Source organism: Anolis carolinensis, chromosome 1 (genome assembly GCF_035594765.1).
Source record: "Anolis carolinensis isolate JA03-04 chromosome 1, rAnoCar3.1.pri, whole genome shotgun sequence".
NCBI lineage: Eukaryota > Metazoa > Chordata > Lepidosauria > Squamata > Dactyloidae > Anolis > Anolis carolinensis.
In genome coordinates this window covers 352770433-352794053 of record NC_085841.1, presented here as the reverse complement: position 1 = coordinate 352794053, position 23621 = coordinate 352770433, and the positions used below count along the sequence as shown (strand labels likewise).

Sequence of the window (23621 nt, the reverse complement as noted above, 5' to 3'; positions counted from 1 at the left end):
CAAGCTGTGTTTCTTCTGTATAAGTCTAACCTTTGAAACTTTAAAAGGTGACTAGAGATCCCTCAACAGAAAATAACTATATCAAAGGCCAAATTTGTTCTACTGAATATTTGGGTCCAAAGGCTGTATGCTAAATAGATTGTCAGATGCTAGGGATAAAAATCAAGGAGTGATTATTTTCTTTATATACTTTTTGTTGAGTTCTCCTGCCGGGAGGCAATACAGATGGAGCATCTCTTACTCAGAATTCCAGAATACTTCAAATTACAAAACTGTCCACATAGGTGGTTGAGATAGTGACACCTTTGCTTTTTAATGGTTCACTGTACACACATTTTGCTTCATGCATAAAAATCATTTAAAATATTGTGCATATATTATCTTTAGATTATGTGTATTATATATATATATATATATATATATATATATATATATATATATATATGGAACAAGTGAATTTTGTGTTTAGATTAGGGCATCACTTCCTAGATAGCTCACTATGTACAGTATACCCAAACTCCAAAAAAATCCAAAATATGGAACACTTCTGGTCCCAAGCATTTCATATAAAGACATATATACATATTACCATCCAGCCCAGGATAATGAACAACAATGAAAGCATTTAAAACAGTTTAAAGATTTTTAAAAAAGTTTAAAACACATTAAAACACAGTTCAACCCTACCATGCAACTATTCTTAAATATTTTAGAAATGGATGTTTTCCCACCAATTGCTTGCTCGCTTTCTAGTTTGCTCTATTGGAACACAAGAGGACTGCATGAATGGGCTTCTACCTTAATTCCAAACTTTAATTTTGAACTAAAGTATAAGCATTGTATCTTGGAGGATCTGTTCCGAGATCACATGAAGACTTCTGACCCATGAATATCACAGAGTCAATACAGAGGATCTAAAAATGCCTAGAGAGAGCTAGTTTTGCCTGCCATGAAAAAATAAAACCATGGATACCATTCCCACGGATACTGTATATATATATCTTGTGTTCTTTATTGTTCCTCTGATTTCTGCTTGCCTTGTAATGATCCAGAGCATCCAAAGCCAAAGCATGTCCATCCACTGAGTAAATGCAGAGAGCAGCCAGGAGTTCAAAAACTTGTTTCTTGACCATGATATTTGAAGTATCAAGTGCTGCAAAGAGAAAAGTCAAAGTGAGAAGAAGTCCAACTGGTATTTTAATTCAAAACCAAATTATGTGGAATGACTTTGGGATGTGGATATAATTAGCTTAGAATACAGAAGATGAGGTGACATGATAGCTGTCTTTATGGTAAAATGTTTGGAAGCCAATATGGTGCACAAAGATGTCCCTACTCAAGCATACGAATGCTTGCGACAAGACTCAGAAAGTGCGTTCTCACCTTGGGAGAGTTTCCTGACATAGCCTTCATTGCTCACAATGTACTCGATGCCTTTCTGTGAGTTCATTACCGCTCTCACACAGTTAATGCATGTCAGCTGTAGCAGGGCATCAGAAATCCTGGAGACACCTCTCCCCGAGAGTCGATCCAAGGCTTCCAGTAAAAGATCAAGCCCACAAAGCTCCAGAAACTGGACCATCCAGCCATCATCACTGCTCTCCAGTCTTTTCTTGAGCCCAGAGTAGTTCACCACTGAAGGGATTTGCAGGAGCCTGATGCAGAGCTCTGGTTCTGCATTTTCCAAATTGGCCTCTGTTTGGTCGGAGTCCTGGGACCCCAGCTTTTCCTTCAAGGCTGCCCATTTCTTGTGTGCGCCTTCCTTCTTGGCAGACATTTTGGCTGGTTGCACCTATGACGAGAAAAAGGAAAAATGAGACAGAAGTCCACCTGCATTTTCCAACAACACAGTTGTGCACTTTATTGACAAGGGGGGTCCCTAAAAGATTGATGGCCCAATCCACAGACAGAACAAGGCCATTACTCTGCCCAAGGAACAACTCCTAACTTCCCAAAGAAAATACTGATTAGAGTGTTACCTGTACATATTTTTTATACTCGTGTATAAGTTAAGCTCATGTTTAAGTCAAGGACAAGAACTGATGCCAAAAATATGGATTTGATGTGATCTATGGATAAGTTGAGCATCATTTCATGGAGAGGGAAAAGAATCAATGCTACCTCAGTAGTCCAGCTACTACTGCCATTTTCCTGCTCGAGCATTATAACCAAAAGTGACACCATCGTGGAGAGAGTAGCGGTGGGTCAATGGTTTTTTGAAAATTCTCTTAGGACTGACTAAGCTATTGCCTTTTGCCACTCTACTCAGAGAAGGGGATGGTTCCTAATTAAATAAGAGTTTAGGTATAGTAGCTAAATGATACCTCAAGTGTGTTCTTTTGGGGTGAGTTTTTGACTAAAATTTCTGGGCTTATAAAAGATTATATATACTATATTGCTACTTCTTCAATTCCGCAATGTTGCCCTAGATAAGCTAGTTACCAAGGCTCTCTAGGAAAAGTGCTCTTCTTTTTTGCGAGACTGCCTCCCCCCCCCCCCCCTTGTCCTTATCCCCAAGGTAAAGCCCACCTATGATGCATCTTTGGTCACCCTACAGCAACAACAGATAGAAATGAGGCTTATGGTGGGTATACAAATCTACATGATGCTGGTTTTAGAAAAAGTAAGAAAGAAAGACAAATGTGTATACTATAAGAACCACCTCCAGAGATAAGCACAATATGATTGGGATGTTATATCAACCAACATAACTAGCAAAGACAAAGACCTTGGCTTGAGAGAAGGAAAGTATGAAGTGCTCCTGTGGATATTAATAAAAGCAAGGAAGAAACAGGCTAGGCAAGACAAAGACAAAATAGATCATGTAACACTAACTATCCATCCCTACGATTATTGCATACCCTCCAACAGTCCCGATTTGGCAAGGACATTACTAAAGTAACCCTCGGTTGTTCCACTCTTTCAGCTGATTTTAAAATGTCTTCATTTTGTTTTCTTCCTCTCACTTTCCCCCTTTGTCTTCAGTTTACTTTGATCACTGCAAACTGAATTCAAAGTCCAAAGTAGCCTGGCACTAATTCAGCAGAAAGAAGAGAAGGGACATAATCTTGTCCTTTCCAGAAGGTTGAGACAAAAACACACTGCAGCAACTTCTTCTAGCTTCGTAACTTTTGCCATCTTAACCACACTCTCTAATGTGGTGTGGTCACACGTGACCAGATCTCCAGCTATGAAATGTTGGAGGGTGTATGCTACATTCCTAATATTTTGATGATTAACTAGCATTTCAGGATATTTATTTGGGATGACAAACCTCTCTCTATCCAAAGAAACTCCAACTTCCAGCCTTCAAAAGCTGGATGGAGATAGCAACGCCTTTAGTTTAAAACATAATGGTAATTCATTTAATTTGGACATTTCTTTATCGCAAAAGGCCTAACTTTCAGTATCTCGTACTAAAATGTCAACAACTGAGTCAAACCAGGAAACAAGCACAGAGTTCCCTTTTTAAAAAGCCATTATGACTGTGAAAGCCTTGGCTATCCATCAAGGTATCAACTCAACTCTAAATGAAAATATTTGGGGAATAAGCCAAAATGTTTGCAGTCTGTCAGGCAACATTTACTGTAATTAGCAAGTAATCCTTATACAAATACATTACAGGCATCACTCTTTGTTTATGCATGCAAGAATAAAGGCAAAACCATGAATCTTGCAGCTCCAGGGGTTATGTAGGCATCTTAAAGGTATCAGATCATATCTAATCTTGGAAGCTAAGCAGGGTCAGCTCTGGTTAATAGTTGGATGGAAGATTGCCAGAGAGTACCTGATGCTATCAGTTATATTTCAGAGGAAGGGATGGCAAAACCATTTCTGAATATTCCTTGAAAATCGCATGAAATTTAAGACGTTGCCATAAGTCAACAGGCAGTTTGGAGGTACATTTGACGCACATTCCATATTTGTTAAAAAATACTTTGTGAAAATACAGCTTTTCAATTGATGACTAAGTTAGCCTTACAAAGATATGCTTCCCTCTAATAACAGAATAAATGTAACCTATAGTAAAATGGGTAATTAAAGAGTTTTCATAATTAAAGAGTTTCAAAAACTTCCATGAATGCACCCTATAAGACTGATCAAATAAATAGCATTTAGCTTTATTCTGGCAAAAATGAATTTCAAGGGTAAAGCAAGCAGATATTTTGAGAGCTTAAAGGTAAGGAAACGTGCTTTTTTCCCTCGATAAACACTTTACTATATGAGACATTTAAGACTGTAATTCAGTATTTCTGAGGCGCTGCAGCAAGGTTAGCTTAGCTCTGTCATAGCCTAGAGGAAATTTTAAATGTTTTCAATAAATAGATCTTCAACTTGTCCCAACATTGAATCAGGAAGTCTTGGCTATAATGGTTTGGATGATGTACGGTGCAATCCCTGTATCCCCAGGGGATACTTCCAGGACATATCCACCCACCATGGTTATCTGGACAGTGGATAATAGCAAACACTATATTTTGAACATATTTGGGCCAGAAGAATCCCCTAGAATTGCACTGCAGGACGAAGAGATGCCCACAAATACTTGGGAGAAAGGTTTATTTGGAGTTTGAGTAAGTGAAACTGTGGATACAAAATGTATGATTAAGGTGGTCATATTGTACTGGAATTCCAGGACTTTTATCCCATCATGTTATTTTGGGATGCAGAAAGAAACAGGAAAATGAGAGACAATAGGTTAACTTGGAAAATTTAGCTTAATTCGGTTCAGATATCAAGGCTACTTTCCTGATATTTTCCCAGTGTTTATTTCTCCTAATCATTTCCAACTGGATAACTAATGTGCATGCAAATACCTCAACATGTTATGACATGCTGGTTGGGAATTTTGGGGCTGGTAGTCCAACGCAACTGTAGTGACTTTTAAGATAGAGGCTTTTAAGATAGAGGCAGGCTTGATAACATCAATGGTATTATTGGGTGACTGGGAATGATGAGAAACATATCTGGAGAACATCATGCTGAGAAGGACAATCAATAACATACAATTTATATTCATGGCCTTCAACTTCAGTTTTAATAGTTTTAATAGTTTAATAGTTTAATATTGTTGAATATTTATTCAACAATATTCTGAGAACACAGGTCTTTCATATTGTTCATACTTTGACAGCTTTTACAGCCAAACTCAGCTCTCACAATAAAAATCCTCCTCACAATAGACATGAGTCATCAGAAAGGAATGTGCTTTACTTCCAGTTTTCTGTGTTAAACAGTATGATATTCATGTGATCAAATTACAGCACTGCAATCAAAACACATCAAATCAATTATGTAGGTTTCAAAATAATTTCACAGGAGTATTGACATGTGTTTGGGGGTGAGTTAGGGTCTCCATCCCTGTTTTTCTCATAATATAAAGTGATTGGAAATGATGAAATAATTTTGTTTTACATTCTGAAGCTTATGTCATAGCATCTTCATGCTTAAAGATAATTTGGTTAACATCTGGTCCTCAAGATGTTGGCATGCAACTTTAGCCAGCAGAGCAAATACCAAGGAATAGTTACAGCTGTAGTCCAATAATATCTGGAGTTTCACAGATTCAACACCCCTGATTTCAGCATCTCTAGGGGAAAATTATCTTTACGTACCATTGATAAAGTGCTGGAGAGAGTTTGAGGATTGTGAAATGGTTGCAAACTAAAGCAGGGCATGGCAACACATCAGTCTAATGCTTGGCATGCAGCACAATCAATGTTTTCTTTCTGGATTTATTTTTGAATAATTTCAGACCTTGATTGGTTGAATCCATGGATGCAAAGCCCATGGATATGGGGGACTGACTCTATTCCTTGCCTTAGAGCAGAGGTCCCCAAACTAAAGCCCGGGGGCCGGATGCGGCCCATCGAAGCCATTTATCCGGCCCCCACGGCACAAGGGCAAAAGGGGGTTGGGCTAAATGACCCAAGGGGTCTCTTCTTCTCTTCCAACCCTCCTCCTCCTCCTCCTTCTTCTTATTAACATTGAGGCTGGGTGGCCATCTGTCAGGTGCTTTGCTTGTGCTTTTGGTGCACAAAGGCAGAAGGGGATTGGACTAAATGTCCCAAGGGGTCTCTTCCAACCCTCTTTATTATTATTATTATTATTTTATTATGTCACAGCAAACAAGATAGATATGCTGGATTTCGTATCACAAAATCACAAGTCGAACACTTCCCAAGTGTCTAGGACTGTGTGATGTATTTTTGGATGATGTGTGTAGATCCCAGTAGGGTGGCCTTTTGCAGTTGGCAGATCGTTATTATTATTATTATTATTATTATTATTATTATTATTATTATTATTATTATTAACATTGAGGCTGGGTGGCCATCTGTCAGGGGTGCTTTGCTTGTGCTTTTGGTGCACAAAGGCAGAAGGGGATTGGACTAAATAGCCCAAAGGGTCTCTTCCAACCCTCTTTTTATTGTTGTTGTTGTTGTCATTATTATTATTGCTCGGTGGCCAACTATAGTCCAGCCCTCCAATGGTCCGAAGGATCGTGAACTGGCCCCCTGTTTAAAAAGTTTGGGGACCCCTGCCTTAGAGAAACACTATGAAAATTATGGTGTTGGGAAAAGTCAACAGGCAACTTGAAGACACACACACAATATGGCTATAATTGTGTGTGTGAGTGGAGCCCAGAATACAGTTTTCCCTATTATTATGAACTGTATCAGATTTCTAAACTATGGTCAACACTCCTCATTTGCTGGGGTTAGGGGCACGGGACCCCTGTGAATGAAAAAAAAAAATCTGTAAATAAAGAAATTGCTATATATTTTAGGTCTCCAGCACAACTTTATGGTTGACTTCCACTGGAAGTTGAAGTTAGTATAACATTAGAGGATCTAGATATTCCTTGATTTTTACTAGAAATTTCCAAATCTTCCTGCAGGACTGGAGGAAGTTGACCTAGATTCTTAGAGAGAACATTTCCAGATCAAATCTATGAACAATCAAATCCAAAAAAAAAGTCAAAACTGCAAATGCACAGCATTTCTAAACATGCATCTATAATATAAATTAGCATGTGCAAATATTACACAATCTATGCCTCTTTTGTTTTTTTTCATTGGCAAATGCATAAATGCCACCCACGTTTGACCACAGAGCTCATTGAGGTTAATTTTGGGACCAGTCACTTTCTTTCAACCTCACATGCCACACACATATTTTGTGAGGATAAAATGGAGGCTTGGAGAAAAAACCCCCATGTATTCAACAACTTGCAAGAAAAAATGGGAGGAAAAACATGAGAAATGAAAAAGAACAATGGTTGGCGTTGGTCTGTTACTTACTGTTTTCTCTGGCATTCTAGAATTCTGAATGATTTGGATAACTGCCCAGTTGCTAAAAAGAAAGAAGAAAAGCTACTACAGCTATGGTAGAAAATGTGAAGCAGTGAATAAGCTGTTTGTGTAAAGCAACAGGGAATACTATGCATACTAAAGTAATAACAGCAGGGTGATTTTGACAAGCAGCTATTTCTAGCTAAACCTCTTGGCCTTCATTTGCTCCTGACCTGGGAAAAATTTCCATCAGAAATGGGCCAAGCTCAAGAAACTAGATTTGGCAGAAAGGAGAAATTTATATGGAAGGAGAAAAAAAAATCCAGTTGCTTTTCTTTCCTCACAGCTATAAAACTCTGTTATGCAATCATCTGAATATGACCTTTCCATGTCTTTAATTCTCCTGACAAACTCAGAGCTATTGGATATGAAATGATTGTTTTGTGTTCTCCAGTTTTCAGAATGATAGAATGCTATGAGGCAGTATTAGTTTTCCTTGGAGAGAGGCCAGGCAACCAACTATCAGGCTTATTTCTTTTTATTTTGATATGCATTTGCTAGCAATTTTATAATTTCATTTCATTTCTTTATTTACTTTCACAACAAGCCTGATATTTATATTAACTATCAAAACAAAATAACCTCACTTTTCTCCAGTTAATGCTGTCAGAATTAATGCTGAAAGTTTGATAAATTTTGGAAGCCGTGTTATGACCCAATGTGTTTGACACAGGCCTTCCATAATACATGTATGACACACGCTTGCATGCGGACATTAATTTTTTTGCAATATGAAGTTCTTTTGTTGCATATGCTCTGGAATATCCTAATCAGGCAGGTCGGTTCCCTGAAGGCAAAAAAGTGTAGAAATCCACTGCTTTAAAAGCATAAATGTCAGCAAGCATCAATCATCAGTAGATGTGACCACTCTTGTTCAGACTTGGTTGAGAGAGAAAATTCTTCATGGGGTTAGGAGGTCGAACAACAGTACTGTTTTGAGTCTTACATACGAGGTTTTAAAAATAATGCTTACAGTTACATTTGCTGATTGAGTCCCAAGCCATCCAATATCCATCCAGGAGCAGTGCTTCATACAAAAATGAGAAAAAATACACCTTGTGTAGTTTTACAAGTATGAAATTTCACGAGAGAGTATGAAGAGGGAAACAGCAATAGGTTAGCAGACTCAATGGGAAAACCGAAGTGTGGGGTTTTTTTTCTTTTGCTGCAACTAGAACACAAGCAAGCCCCAGCTTTCTGTTTTTTTTCTTGCGTATAATGATCTGTTTTCCTCTGCAGGCTAAAGGTTTTGGCCCTCGAGGCATTATATAGATCTCAAAATATGGATCCCGCTTTACACTGAATGACTCTATGGACCACAGGTGCATTTACAATTTGAGGGGAGTCCCCTTCCCCTCTCCACCACCAGAACTAATCTAATTTACCATATTTCCTTCCCTTTGTCTTGTAACCATCATAGTCATCACCACCATCATTGTTATTTTTCTTCCAATACAGGGACTCAAAATGGCTAACAGTAAATATGGTATAAGTTAAAGCAATGTAAATGCATTAAAATATAAAAATATTTTTAAAATACATAATCTGTAAAAACAGTATACATTAAAAATGTTAAATGCATCAAAACTCCACAACCACATCAAAATCCTATTCCCAACATCCCCCAAACCTAATCTCTCATAAGTTTATAAATATCCAATGGCAGAGAACGCTTTCACCTGCCTACGAAAGGCAAGCAGGGATGGGGCAACCCATCCTGATTTCTCTAGGGAGGGAGTTCCAGCGCCTAGGAGCAGCCACCAAAATAGTCCTCTCCATTATTCACAAAGAAGAAATAGGGAAGGTGGGACACAGAGAAGGTCTGAGATCAGAGGGAAGGTGAGCCCAAGTTATATATGGCACTGCTTCTAAAACTATGGGTCCCAACCCCAAAAGGGACCCCCTCAGCTCAATGTTGGGGTCCTGAATTTTTTTTCTGAACAGCTCCTAGTGTCTGTTTTAGACTTTTACACGAACCTGTTCTGCAGTGTTTGCAGAAGATGCTTCAGCTGTACTTCACAAAAATGAAAATCAGCCTGTTTAGCAAACCTTGCAAATGCTGATTTGTTGTAAGTAAATGTTTGGGTTTTATACCTATTTGATCTATATATATAAAATGGTAAAATTGTTTGCGTCGTGACTTTAACAACACAACTAAATGCCCCAGAAATATGAAACTTGGCAACACAATGCAAAAGCCTTGCCTCACGGTTCTTACAACACAACTACACCACAAAAACACAATCCGGAGCCACAAAACTGAAAAAACTGGCAAAGATGCACAACAACACAACTACATGACTCAAACACACGAAAATTGGCAACACAATCCAAAATCCTTGCCCCTAGGTGCCAACAACAAAAAGAAAAGAAAAATAAAGTCCTAATTAGAGGGAGGGGAATAATTGTTTTTATCCAATTGCTGCCAGTTAGAAGGCTAAGCTCCGCCCACTTGGTCTCCTACCGTAGCAACCCACTCAGCCCAGGGGACAGGCAGAGTTAGGCCTCACTTAGGCCTCTTCCAAAGATTATCTAATTTTCACTGGATTATATGGCAGTGTAGACTCAAGGCCCTTCCACACAGCTATATAACCCATTTATAATCTTATATTATCTGCTTTGAACTGGATTATCTTGACTCCACACTGCCCTATAATCCACTTCAGTGTGCATTTTATACAACTGTGTACAAGGGGCCTCATATAATCCAGTTCTAAGCAGATAATATAAGTTTATAAATATACAGTAGACACTCACTTATCCAACATAAACATCCCAACAGAACGTTGGATAACTGAATATGTTGGATAAAAAGAAGGGATCCAGGAAAAGCCGATTAAACATCCCATTCCCTCTCTGAAGCATCCTCAGAGATTAGGAGATCTGTTTGAAAACAGACAAGTGGGATGTTTATTTCTATCTCAGCAATGATATCCAGGATGGGACAACTCTTATCTGTGACTGTGAATGTTCACTTGACCACCTTGATTACCATAGAATGCCCTTGCACCTTCAAGGCCTGCCTACTTCCTGCTTCGGAGGGGGAATCCTTTCTTGGGAGATGTTAGCTGGCCCTCAGTACATCATGTCTGGAATTCCCTGATTGCTCAGTGCTGTTCTTTAGTTATCCTGATCTCACAGATTTTTTAAATACTGGGAGCCACATTTTGTTCATTCCAGGCAGGCAGGAACCATCCAGGCTTTGAAGCTACAAGGTTATTCAGTGCCAATTCCAACATTTACCCTTGCCTAAACCAGACAACAGTTCTTTCTTCCACCCTGGTCATTCCACAGATATATAAACCCCACTTGCTTTCGTTACAACACATTTCACAACCTCCGAGGATGCCTGCCATACACGCAGGCGAAACATCAGCAGACAATACATTTGGAACATGACCAGGCAGACCACAGAACTCAGAGCAAACCAATACAAAGAGAAACAAAAATAATAAAATAAATACAATATATATATATATATATATATATATATATATATAAACCAAAATAAAATAATACAATTAAAAAATAAAATAAAAATAATATAATCAAATAATAAAATATAATACATACAAATAATAAAATAAAATAATAAAAACGCAAATAATAATAATAAAAGAATAAAAAATAAAATTCATACAAATAATACAATAAAATAATAAAAAACACTAAAAATAATTAAAAACACTAAAAAATTAATACAATAAAATACTATAATAACAGAAAATAACAAAATATAATAAATAAAAAAGATAAGTTACAATAAAATTAATTTAAAAAATACAAATAACGTCAAATAAAAATTCCACAACAATGTTTAACCAATACCACCACCACTTTGCCACAGCAACGTGTGGCCGGGCACAGCTAGTATACCTATAAATCTTTCATTCTCCTGAAAAATAAAAATTTCACATAAAAATTTCTTAGGCCAACAGTAGTCCTGAGTGGAACAGTTTAGGAATCCCTGGTATAGGATTTTTTAGGACACTCTCAGGAAACTGAAAAAATTGTTGGGAGGAGAAGAGCAGATGATAAGCCCCTTCCCACTAGCACATTTTCAGGTATCTAAATTCAGTTTCCCAGAACTCCGGGTCTGGGCTGCCTTCTCTCATCCTCAGCAGTAATACCTAATTCTTAGGTTTTGGTGCTAAAATTGCAGTACACAAGTTAGACTTGACTTGGCAATCTTAACCTAAATTTGGATCCACCCTATTGTAATTCTGGATCATTTAAGATGCATATGCTGGTTAGTATCAAAGTAAGCCAGGAAATCCTGGGGATAGTTTCCTGCTTGTAAAAAACAATAACTGAAACTGTTTCCTCTCCACCTGTGTGTATAAAGTCTCAACAGAGACATGTCTTTGGCACAAATTCAGATGAAATCTATCTTCAGACTATTTCATAATTCTGTGGTGAATTGTTAATGCCTTACATAGTGCTTTCCTTAAACAATCCATATATATCATCTCAATGGTTACAACACATTCTTAAAGGCATGCTAACAGAATTCTACATGCTAAAAGCATGTCCAAATCTTTTCTTTATCAAAAATGGTACCTCTTGAGTTCACAGAAGCATGAAGATTGAAATATAGCCACTATGAAAAGAAAGCCAAGATCCACGAAAATTGACAACGCAATCGACGCAGGCAACTGAGAATATCATCCATGAGGTATGATATTCTTTAAAATGAATAAGCAATTTGTTTAACCCCCTTTTTCTTTATTCCTTTTCAAATTGGATCCTAGTAATCTATTTTAGAGCTAGCCGACACAGATTAACAAGTAAATGACTGGGTGAACGAATTGTGTTTAATGGACCATTAGTAGATTACGAGAATAAAGGAAACCTTCACAGGGCTGTTGAAAGAAGAGGGAAAACAACAGGGGTATGATAGCTAGCTGTTCTTTTGTTTGCAAATGCCTTTAGACTTGATACATAGAGCAAAATTCTGCCATTTTAATGTAAATATAGATTTTTGCAGCTTCAGCTTCGTTGAAGCAGAAAGTCTCTTAGTAAGGTGTTGTGTGACTGTGATAAATAGTTGTCACGTGTGGTTCCATTTGCCCCATTTCTTTCTGTCAAAATAGCACCTCACAAAATGGCAGTGCTGCCAAACTGACTGAACTTATTGAAAAAACAGAAACACCAAAATTGGCAGTATGAGTCCCAATTGACTCTACATTGGAGTTTCTGAGATCGCTAAGTGCAACAGGTTTGTTACAGCTCTGGCTCATAATTCTTGGCTTTATTTTCATAGTGGTTAAATCTACTTTTGAGCAAGACTTCAGCCACTAAAATGCAATCGTAAACATTTGTCGTCTCATAATATAGTGGTAAAAATACTGGACTAAGATATAACAGATCTAATTTGTAATTCCCATTGAGCCAGGAAGCCAACTGAGCGATCTTGGATCAGTCCTTTTTGCTCAACCTATTCTGCTATACAAAACAAAAGGATAAATTGGGAAGGAGAAAACTCACTGTAACAGATTTGTCTCGCCTAAGGAAAAGTTAGTGTGTGGCCTACCTTGAGGGGTTGGTTTGCGAGCAGCCATTTTGTAAAAAAAGAACTAGGCAGACATTTTGTGTGGCTCCTTTCTAACAGAAGCCGGGGGAGGAGTTACATAGCAGATATTTGCATGAAGCAGCCTGATTGGCTAGATGCAAATAAGCATATGCCAAGGCTCAAGAGAGGGGCGGAGCTTAAACATCCGTTATGACAGTTATTCCTGAACATTCTAGTCAGTTGAGAGTTGGGAGTTGTGTTGGGAACAGTGAAGGGGTGAGCTGGTTCCCTGGAGTTCAAATATTGTGATAACTGAGACAGTTATTGGTGATAGCTTGTTAGCTAAGAACTCAGGAAGGACAGAATGTTCTAGTTTAAGTTTAAAAGTCAGTTTTGGAAGTAATTGTATTAAAGCCTTCAAGGAGGAAAAGGCCAAGGAGTTGTATGTCTTTCGGGCTGTGTGGCCATGTTCCAGAAGTATTCTCTCCTGACGTTTCGCCCACATCTATGGCAGGCATCCTCAGAGGTTGTGAGGTATGGAAGGCCAAGGAATTTCATGATAGGACAGCCTCACAGAAATGTGTTGAAGCAATAGCTTCTTAAAGAAAGTAAGTAGAGTCTCACTTATCCAAGCTTCACTTATCCAATGTTCTGTATTATCCAAGGCAGACTGCCTTTTAGTAGTCAATGTTTTTATAGTAAATGCTGCAATGTTTTGGTGCTAAATTCATAAATACAGTAATTACTACATAACATTACTGTGTATTGAACTGCTTTTTCTGTCAATTTGTTGTAAAACATGGTGTTTTGGTGCTTAATTTGTAAAATCATAATGTAATTTTATGTTTAATAGGCTTTTTTCTTAATCCCTCATTATCCAACATTTTCGCTTATCCAATCTTCTGCCGGCCTGTTTATATTGGATAAGTGAGACTACTGTATTCAAAAGTCATCTGTAACCCATCAAGCATTTTGTGTCATATTCATGTTCCTGAAACCGTCAAGCATATATGCGTCAAAAGAGTCAAATAATTCTTGTTTCATTATATAATACAAATCACTCTCTTCTACAAGCCTCTAAGAAATAAAGTCTTCCCTCAGTGTCTCTTTACATCGTAGGTGCGCACGCACTCACATAAGTGTCTACAGAAGCAGCGGCTGGGGTCTTGGAACAGAGATCACCCCCCTGCCTGATCCTGAAGTACATGCGTGTTCCATGTTTAATGGTGGCAGCGGGATAACAAGATTTCCGCCTGCCTGATTGTGAAGTGCGTGTTCCACTCATATGCTTTCAAGCTCATTGGAGAACGTGTAGGATATAAGGACAAGATCCTGCACCAAGGATATGCAGTATAATGTTATATTCATGGAGTTATATGGAAGTTAGGCAATGGTCCTCTCAATAGTCACGATGGATGGGGAAGAGAGATAGGGCCTTCTCAGTGGTGGCCCCTCAGCTGTGGAACTCCCTCCCTAGTGTAATTAGATTGGCCCTTTCCCTCCTGTCATTTCGCAAACATGTGAAAACTTGGCTTTGAGAGAAAGCATTTGGCCCAGCAAAATTATCCGTGCAATATACTTGGAATTGGCTTTGGATTGATGAATATGACTATTTGATTATCTGGCTTTGGATCTATGCACAATAGTCGTTTAATGTTTACATATGTTGTTTTAATGTTGTTTTAAATTATTGTTTGATTGCTTTAAATTGTTGTTGTTGTTCAGACATGGAATAATGCCACTCATATAAGCTGCTCTGAGTCCCATTCAGGGTGAGAAGGATAGGGTATAAATGTCGTAAATAAATAAATGTCCATTGTGCATGGGTGCTCAATGTGCAATGCAGATATCTATACAGTTGTGGACATTGCATACCATTACATGGCACACATTAGTGCATAACAGTGCAACACGTAGAGCTTTGCTTCTATGCCCAAAACATGAATGTCTCCATTGTGTAAAGTTAAATCTGCAGGCTCATGGATGCCACCAACAGGATCCAGCAATAAATAAATAAACAAGCAAGTCACAGTTAATTTGAAGGGTCATCAGCTTAGTGAAATATGTGTATGTACAATCTGACTCACACATCATGGTATGATGCGGTTTTGTACTTTCCTTTCTGAGGATACATTTACCATATGTCCATGGCTAACCAACTGCAATTTCTCACAGTTTCTCTGCACCCTGTCTAATACAATCTCTTCAGTCTTGAACCGTGACTCATAGGTGGTATATTTATTCCTCATGGGAGAGGCAGGAAGGGTGGGTTCTAGGTGCATGCATACCTCTCTTTCCAAATCATAGGGGGGAAAGCATTTCTGCTTCTTACTTTCACATATCATGGGCCAAGTAAGATGTAATATTAATTCTGTGAATGCATTAGTATCCAATTCTTTGGGGATTTTTTTTTTTTGCTTCAGAGTTGGGGCGAAACCTGAAGGGAACCGCACAACTCCACCTCACTCATTTTCCTTCCTCTTCTACCCCTCTTCATCCCACAATGACTCAACAAAAATTCAGTCAAATGATATTAATGTGACTATTTAGAGTTCAGTGAGGATTATTCACAGCTAATTAGGTACCAGGTTGTCTCCTGAAGTTCTGTTTTTGTGTGTGACAAGAAGCAACTGTTACATTTCCCTTTCTCAGTCCTTAACAGTCCTGAGGGTGTTACTCCTCTGCAGCTATTTATACAATGAAATATTCATGTTAATTGAATTACTTTGCAAACTTTTCTGCCTTTTTCTGCCCACTCGCACAATTGCTGTATTCACAGCAAGTTCTTAACTGAAGATAGAAAACAAATCTTTCTGTAACGCCATCAACATGCAGAAAACCCACACCTAAGCAAAATGCTTAGTAAGAATTTGGAGGAAATCTAGCTTATCAGTTATGACCCAGTGCGTTGGCCAATACTGCCCAATGGCTCCCATTTGACTCATCTTACAAGGATGGGGAAAAACTTAAGATTACATCCAAACTCTTTTATTTCTCCTCATAGTGTGAAGCCAGAATTTGTATTTGGTTTGCATATTATGGCTAGAAAAATGAAGGGGGGGGGAGGGAGGAGAGACTTTGGAGGAGAACCTAGGTGTTTTCTAACATTTTCATTCAAAAGGCTTCCCAACACCAAAAAATGTAAAAATGAAAAATAACCCACTCTACATTCCTTATGAATCCATGAGACATACATTCCTAGACTTGCAGTGGAAATGCAAAATGGTGGAAGCATACCATAACATCTTGCTGGAAGACTTACTAAATGCCTAGAGAATCTCTCTACCATTTGTAGGTCCTCAATTTCTGGCAGAAGCATACCATAGAATTGTGCTGGAGGACCAAGAAAATGCTCAGATTGAACTTTTTTTTAGATGTGGGTATTGTATTTTCTTTCTCAATAATGTCTAAAATGTTGAAAACAAAGTGTCTACATATTTACTCCTCAAAAATGATTTTTAAAAACTATACTACAAGACTTGTATGTATATAAGACAATGTTCAGAATATGGCAGTCATTCCTGGTCTTGGTACCCTTTACTCAGTTCTTTTTTAATAGAAACTAATGCTGGATGTTTGCTTGGTGCTGTGATAGACTAGAACAGGCATGTAGGCAGCCAGTAGGCTGTTAGCAATTGTGGGAGTTGGAGTCCAAAACATCTGGAGGGCACAAGTTTGCCCATGCCTGGACTAGAGGATGCAATGTTAATTTCCTTCATATCAGGAGAAAGGTAAGATATTGACGACAATGATGACAATGGTGATTAAAAAATTGTACGATGGGAAAAAAGAATACCTCTTTGTATTTGAACTTACAGTAGTGAAAGCCTGGCATAGGTCATTACTAGAAGATGTGTGATGAAACAAAGTTGAATCAGATCTAACAGTTGAAGTTACAGATATTGCATGATAAAATTTCGCAAAGTCTGAGGTCATTAAGAAGGTAATATCCTGACTTGGCTCAATGATACAAAACAAGCACATTCATCGGTTGTACAGACTTCATTCGGCTTCTGTTTACCATGAATCCGGTGGGAAGAGAGCAGGGAAATGATGCAACTATCCTACACAACCTTCTGGTCTCCTTGCAAATGTTTTTGATCCCCTGCAGCAACAAAATCTCTGAAAACAAAGTGAAAGCTTGTACGCATTCACCATCCCGTCTTTGTTTCTTAGCGAGGATGATAGGCGCATCAGTACATTTATCCTTTTCTTTCTTTCTTTTTTGGTCTTGTTTAATATTAGCATTCATCCGGCCTCAGGAAATATTTCCCAAACCTTCTGTTTAACTGCAAGGCTTAAACTATGCATATAAGGATAGACCAAAGGTACATCTAGCCCAATACTTTCTTCAGAGCTTGGAAAATTATTCTCTTTTTTGGGGGGGACTATAACTAAAACTTTCACTGGTCATGCTAATTGGGGGGAATTGGGGAGTTATAGTCATGAAAGTAACCTTTCCAGGATTACAAGATCATTTCTGTAATTGTGACCAGAGAAATCATACTGCAATACAACAAATAATGCAAGAAGACCCAGAGTTGGCGAAAAGGTGGGACACAAATAATAAGTGATTAATCTCCTCTCCCTCCTCCTCCCTCTCCCCCTCCTCAGTATATTAAAAACATAGAAGTAAAAACTGAAGAGGAAAACAACTAAAAATCATTACTGAACAGGACACTGAAAAAACGCTGGAGGACCTATCTGCTAACCCCAATATTTTAATTTAAAAAATTAACAATAAAAACATAAAAGGGAAAACGACTTACTGTATATGCTCATGTATAAGTCTACCAAACTTAGTTTTAAAAAGTTGACCCAAATAAATGCCATATTTGTGGCTCAGGAAAAGGTATTTCAGAAAAATAGTATCAATGCAAATATTGTAAGAGGAATAAATAAACTGAACTTTTTTCTGTGTAAAGAAGAAACTGTTGACCAACTTATTAGCTCCTGGAATGAGGTAAGAAAAGGCATAATGAAGTAACTTCAATAATACATTGAAACCTATCTGAATAATATAACTGGTGGTTACATAACCCTGAAGACGTTGAAAATGGTGAAGTAAAAATCTTCTGGGACTTCAAGATTCTAAAGTGATAGATAATTAGAACATAATATGCCTGACATAAATGTGGTTGAGAAAAAGAAGCTGGATTATAGGTGTGGATTACCCAGGGAGACAGAAGATTTGAAGACCTTAAAGAAAGAGGAAAAGATTATGAAATATTGAGAACTACAAACTGGGATTCAGCATCTCTGGGAAAAGAGAACAACTGTAGTTCCAGCAGTGATAGGTGGTCTGAGAATGATCCCAAATGAACAGACCAAACAATTGTACAAAATTGCCACATATAGGATCACAGCAATAAAATTACAAAGAGGGATACTGTTTGGAACATGACATGATTCCTAGATTCTTGGACAGAGCCTGAAGTATTGATGGTTCAAAATTGTGTCAGTGACACTTGGTATAAGAATAGTTCCATCCTTTCTGTTGCTTCCCATCTCTAAACATAGTGATCTTTTTAGTTTGAAGATGTATACTATGGCTGCAAATGTAAAATGTGCTGAGAATTGTGCTTCTAAACTAAGACTTCAGTCCTCATTGGTTTGCATTTGGTGGAACTAAAAGTCTCAAAAAGGTACAGACTTTCCACTCCTGAATGGAATCATTCTCTATGTGGCTTACAACAGATTTCAATAATACAACATCAAAAATCCTCTTGTATCTTGCACAGACAGTCTGGCTTAGTGCTGGGTCCCAGGCATTCCTTCCTTCTGTTTTGCAAATAAATAAACTTAATAGGTTATATCACACAAATGATACAGTCAGTCCTGCACATTTGTGGCTTTAGCTTTTGTAGATTTGTGGTTTTGAGTAAATGTTTTTTCAAGGAACCTCCAAGTCCTCCATTGCAACTGTATGGTCACCATTCACCAGAAGATAACTATACAGTCATGGACAATCTGGAGATTTCTAGAGAGAATACCTCTAGATCCTCCAATGAGATCCTATAGTGAATATCCAGGGGATATTGACTATAAACTAATGGTGGAGGAACCAGAGATTTTTAGAAAAGTGTTAAGAGAAGGGAAAACAGCTAGCTTTTTTATTCATTGTTTTTCCACTTTTACAGAAATGCTGCACATCCAATCCTAGTGAATATGGAGGGCTCCGTAAATAAATAGATCAGAGAATGATAATGTAACAGCAGGCCTTTATATGAGATGGTCATATTCTAGGCAGGGCCAAAGTCCAAAAAACTGAGACAAAAATACCAGCATATTTAACTTCAAGCTCTTACTGCCAGTAACTAAGCCTTAAAATAGGTGTTTGAATGTTTTGCAATGTTGAAAAACATAGCAAAGGTTGGAAAATGATCAGATAGGGAATATGGCCATCTGAGGAACCCAAAATAAACCCAAATGATTGGGATTTTAGGAGGGCCAGATTAGACTTCTGGTGTGATCTCCACTTTTTCCCCTGCAGAAACAAAACAAATGTCCTAAATGTATACTTGCATAATTGGCACTCATGTCAGGTGTTCTAGCCCATGAAGATTTTGTGTGTCCAAGTATATTTGTTAATGTCAAAGGAGTCATGGGTGTTTTTTTTTTTGTTACTTGCAAATCGAATAAGAAGAAGCTGGGAACAGTGGGAAAGCACACACAGAGTTTAGCCATAATTTGTCATTTCATGGAGAAGACACAGCTTAGCATCTAAACCAGTGGTTCTCAACCTGGGGTCACTAGATGTTTTTGGCCTTCAACTCCCAGAAATCCTAACAGCTGGTAAACTGGCTGGGATTTCTGGGAGTTGTAGGCCAAAAACATCTGGGGACCCTAGGTTGAGAACCACTGATCTAAACAATGTTTAGCTAGGAGATGGCACCACGTCCAACTGCTGAAAGAAGCAAGCAACTAATGATGGGAAAGGACTTCTGACTGAACAACTGATAAGCCCCGCCATGCATATTAATACTAAAATAGAGGGGTAAATATTTTTGAGCAGAAATAAATGAGAGCCTCTCACTTTCCTCTGTGACCATAGAAATGTGATGTCACAATGACTTTAGAAGGATAGAATGAATAGAACTATCACTAATGCTGTGCTCCACTAAGTCATTTTGAGAGAGATTTTGTGACACATTCTGAGTGTCTCAGGTTTGGTAAAGTAGGATGAATTCCCATCCTTTCCCTCAGAAGCTGGAATATGTCCAGAGGAGGGCAACCAAAATTATTAAAGGTTCAGAAACCGTGAACTTTTCTCCCGTGTCTTAGGGAGCTGGGTTTGTTTAGGTTAAGAGGTGACATGATAGCAATGTGTAACTATTTGAAAGGATGTCATATTGAAGAGTAAAAGGTAAAGGTTTCCCCTGATGTTAAGTCCAGTCATGTATGACTCTGGGGGCTGGTGCTAATCTCCATTTCTAAGCCGAAAAGCCGGCGTTGTCCGTAGACACCTCCAAGGTCATGTGGCCGGCATGACTGCATGGAGCGCCGTTACCTTCCCGCCGGTAACTGATCTCACATTTGCATGTTTTCAAACTGCCAGGTTGGCAGGAGCTGGAGCTAACAGTGGGTGCTCAAGCCGCTCCCGGGATTTGAACCTGGGACCTTTTGGTCTGCAAGTTCAGCTCAGCGCTTTAACACACTTCGCCACCGGGGCTTCTGTATATTGAAGATTAAGCAAGCTTTTTTTCTGCCACTCCAGAGACTAGGACAATGGAAAACGGATTCCACTTAAACGTTACAAAGAATGTCCAGATAGTAAGAGTTGTCCAGCACTGGGATATGCTGCGGGCTCAGAGTATGGCGAAGTCTTCCTCTCTGGAGGTTTCTAAGCAGAGACTGGAAGGCCATTTGTTGGGAGTTCTTTGACTGGGCATTCCTGCATGGCAGGGGATTGAACTGGATCGCCCTTATGATCTCTTCCAACTCTATAATTCTATGATTTTTACTCAATCTGTTGTGCAACTTATGGTTTGCACTGTTTCAGAAAACATGTTTTGGAATAAGGTGCCAGCAGCCACCAGCTGCCCAGATTCTTCATCCTTCTTTGGAAGGAAATGAATCCATAATAGGAAGAAATTTTTGCTGGCTATTGAGAAATTCACTAGACAGCAATTTTGTATGTTGATGGTCCTGTTATGAGTAAAAGAACAGGGTATCTAATAAGCTTGTTGAGCAGGAGATGTGCTTTTTGCAATATGTATGATTTTTTCAAAATTTTATATACATGTTTAATCTGATGTAAGACCCATTGAGTTCAATGGGACTTATTTAAAGGCTAATTAGTACAGAATCACAAGCCTGAATTTCATTCGCTCTTTCAAGCTTTAATGTTTTTTGTTCTCTCAGGTGTTTTTTTTTTACCAAATGGAGAAAATGAACACTTTAAGGCACAATGTACATTATCATTTGCATTATTTTTTATTGCTTTGCAAAGAGGAATCATTTGCCAGAAAGAAGTGGGGGGGGGGGGGGGGAGGAAGGAAAAGCTTTTAATCCATTATTCTGTCAGCAAATTGTGCTGTATCAGAGAGCTCAACAGGATGTCAGAGTTAACATTATATAAACATCAGCTTTATAATGTCTCTGGTGAGAGAAAACAAGTGCTTGTCACAGGAAGGAGTCAGCTAGACCTTCTAATGCACATTGTGCTCTTAATAAAATCAGAGTTAAACTCAGTGACAGTGTATGTCCACAACCTTTCGTTCTTCTTTTCTAAATAGAAGAGCAGATGCAATTTTTATAACTGCATTGCTTCTAAGGAATGATATATGTTCCCCAGGAAATGGCTTGATCCAATTGCTCTGTAAAGCCATTTATAGATGCTCTTGGTAGTTGGCCTTTGCTTTAGAGATAATGCCAATCCTCATTTTGACATTGGGTTACTCCTCTCATTTTCCATAAGGTTTTGTTTTCCCAGGCATCAGTAGCTCTGAGCCGTCTTTTCCCCAGCTAGTTTTATAGGTTCTGAATATATCTATATTTAAAATTGGGGAAGTAGATATTTTTCCTGATATCTTAGCCTGTAATTCCCAGAAGATTCCCCAATATAGCCTTTCATATAGAACTGTGGAAATTTTGGTCTAGAGGTCGTAAATGCCCCCAGCTCTAGATTAAAAATGTAGTCTAAAATGTAGCAAAAGAGCGCAATTGCAATGTTGATAGCTTTTTAAGAGAAATAATCTAGACATTTTTGTCATCTATTGTAATATAAATACTATAAATAAATACACAATAAACTAATAAAGAGACTGCCTTTTATTTTAAGGTATACCTACAACTCCAAATTAATCTTCTGTTATCCGATTTTTTTTGGACAATTTCTAAAATGCCCCCTGTTTCCTTTTTATCTTCCACATATTTCAATTGTTGCAAATTGTGTTCAAATAGAAAAATGTACTCCATTCATTTTGTAGGTGAGAGAGGAATGGACACACCTTAGGTGTGTCAAGGCTGCAGTTTGGGACCACTTCAACTGCCATTGTTGAAAGCTAAAGAATTATGTGAATTGTAATTTTATGAGGTCTTTAGCCTTCTCTGCCAATGAGTGCTAGTAACTCAGAAAATTGCAAATCCCAGGATGTCCCAAGCAGCAAGCCATGGCAGAAAAAGGACCTCATCAGACCCAGCCCCCCCCCCTCCCGGTTTCTACACTCTTAAAAACAATTTACAGAGTCCCATGGAGCCCATAATATGATGCAAAACTACTTCCACCAGTCCACCCATGGGACTCTGTCTGTAAACTGTTTCAAAAGTGTTTGTGAACAGAGGATTTTGGAGTTGGGGAGCAATCAACGTCAGAGCTACCGATGTGAACGGAAACGGCTAAAGGCACTTATCTACATGTGAGATGGGAACTGTCAGATTTGCCTGTGTTCATTTGTTTTTGTGACATTTAGAGTGGGTGTTCCTATGGGTGGTCTCGAAATGAACCTCAATGTTCCTTTTCTTGCTCCTTTCATGAAACTTTTATGGTAATTTTAGAAATTAATTTCTATAGCTGTGGCTATAGTTCCCACTTTTTAAAGAGCTAGATTTTGGACTTCTGCAACTGTGAATCTTCCCTTAAAAAAGAAAAGGAAAAGAAAGAATGTGCTATGAGTGGGGACTTTAGTTGCCTGTTTGATAGCTCAGAATGTGGAAGATTAGGGTTTACAGTAGAAACAGTCAAAATATATTGCATGTGATGGGCTTGAAAATATTATCCATTTCCCTTAAAAACGGAATGAACCAAACGCTATGGAAAGAAGATGACCCACCGCCACTTTCCTCCCTTGTGGGATGAGGTCCAAAGTAGTGTCAAACTGCATTAACTCTTCAGTGTAGATCCATAATCTTACCCTTCCCAGTAGGCTCAGGCAAAAACAGACAGCTGCAGCCTTTCCTAGTTTGTCTGTCCTTCCTAATTAATAATAACACTTGCTAACTTGACCACACGCTAGCATTACGTGGTTTCACATATCCCAGTTTTCAGGCGTGAAATATTTTGGGGTGTGTATGCTTACACTGCTGAAAAAAATATAGAGCAAGAGAAAAGATAAAAATAGGGAGCGAAGGGGATTAAATATTCCATAAAGCCAAGAATACCTTCATGCATGTAGGTGGTAGCTTTTAAACTACATCGTGATGTCTTCTGACAGCAAAAGCCATGCTTTACTTTGTAGATATGAATTTGAGCACAGATCAGAAAACTGAAATCAACTGGCCCCTTTTGGAGAAGTTTATTTATATAAAAGTCC

At 38.3% G+C, this 23621-nt stretch overlaps 1 protein-coding gene across 4 annotated transcripts in view; it reads right to left on the bottom strand.

The window, feature by feature from the left end:
• The window catches only part of inf2 (inverted formin 2), a 92015-nt gene that overhangs the window by 47020 nt on the left and 21374 nt on the right, over positions 1-23621 (bottom strand). For 3 of the 4 annotated variants that reach the window (XM_016990632.2, XM_062968543.1, XM_062968545.1), the window contains exons 2-4: positions 7305-7356; positions 1384-1792; positions 1038-1153 (exon numbers count right to left, since the gene is read on the bottom strand). In XM_016990632.2, the coding sequence (XP_016846121.1) occupies positions 1038-1153; positions 1384-1792; positions 7305-7319 (540 nt within the window). In that variant the 5' untranslated portion in view covers positions 7320-7356. The remainder of the gene's footprint in view (positions 1-1037; positions 1154-1383; positions 1793-7304; positions 7357-23621) is intronic. The other variant, XM_062968544.1, reaches the window with a different exon arrangement.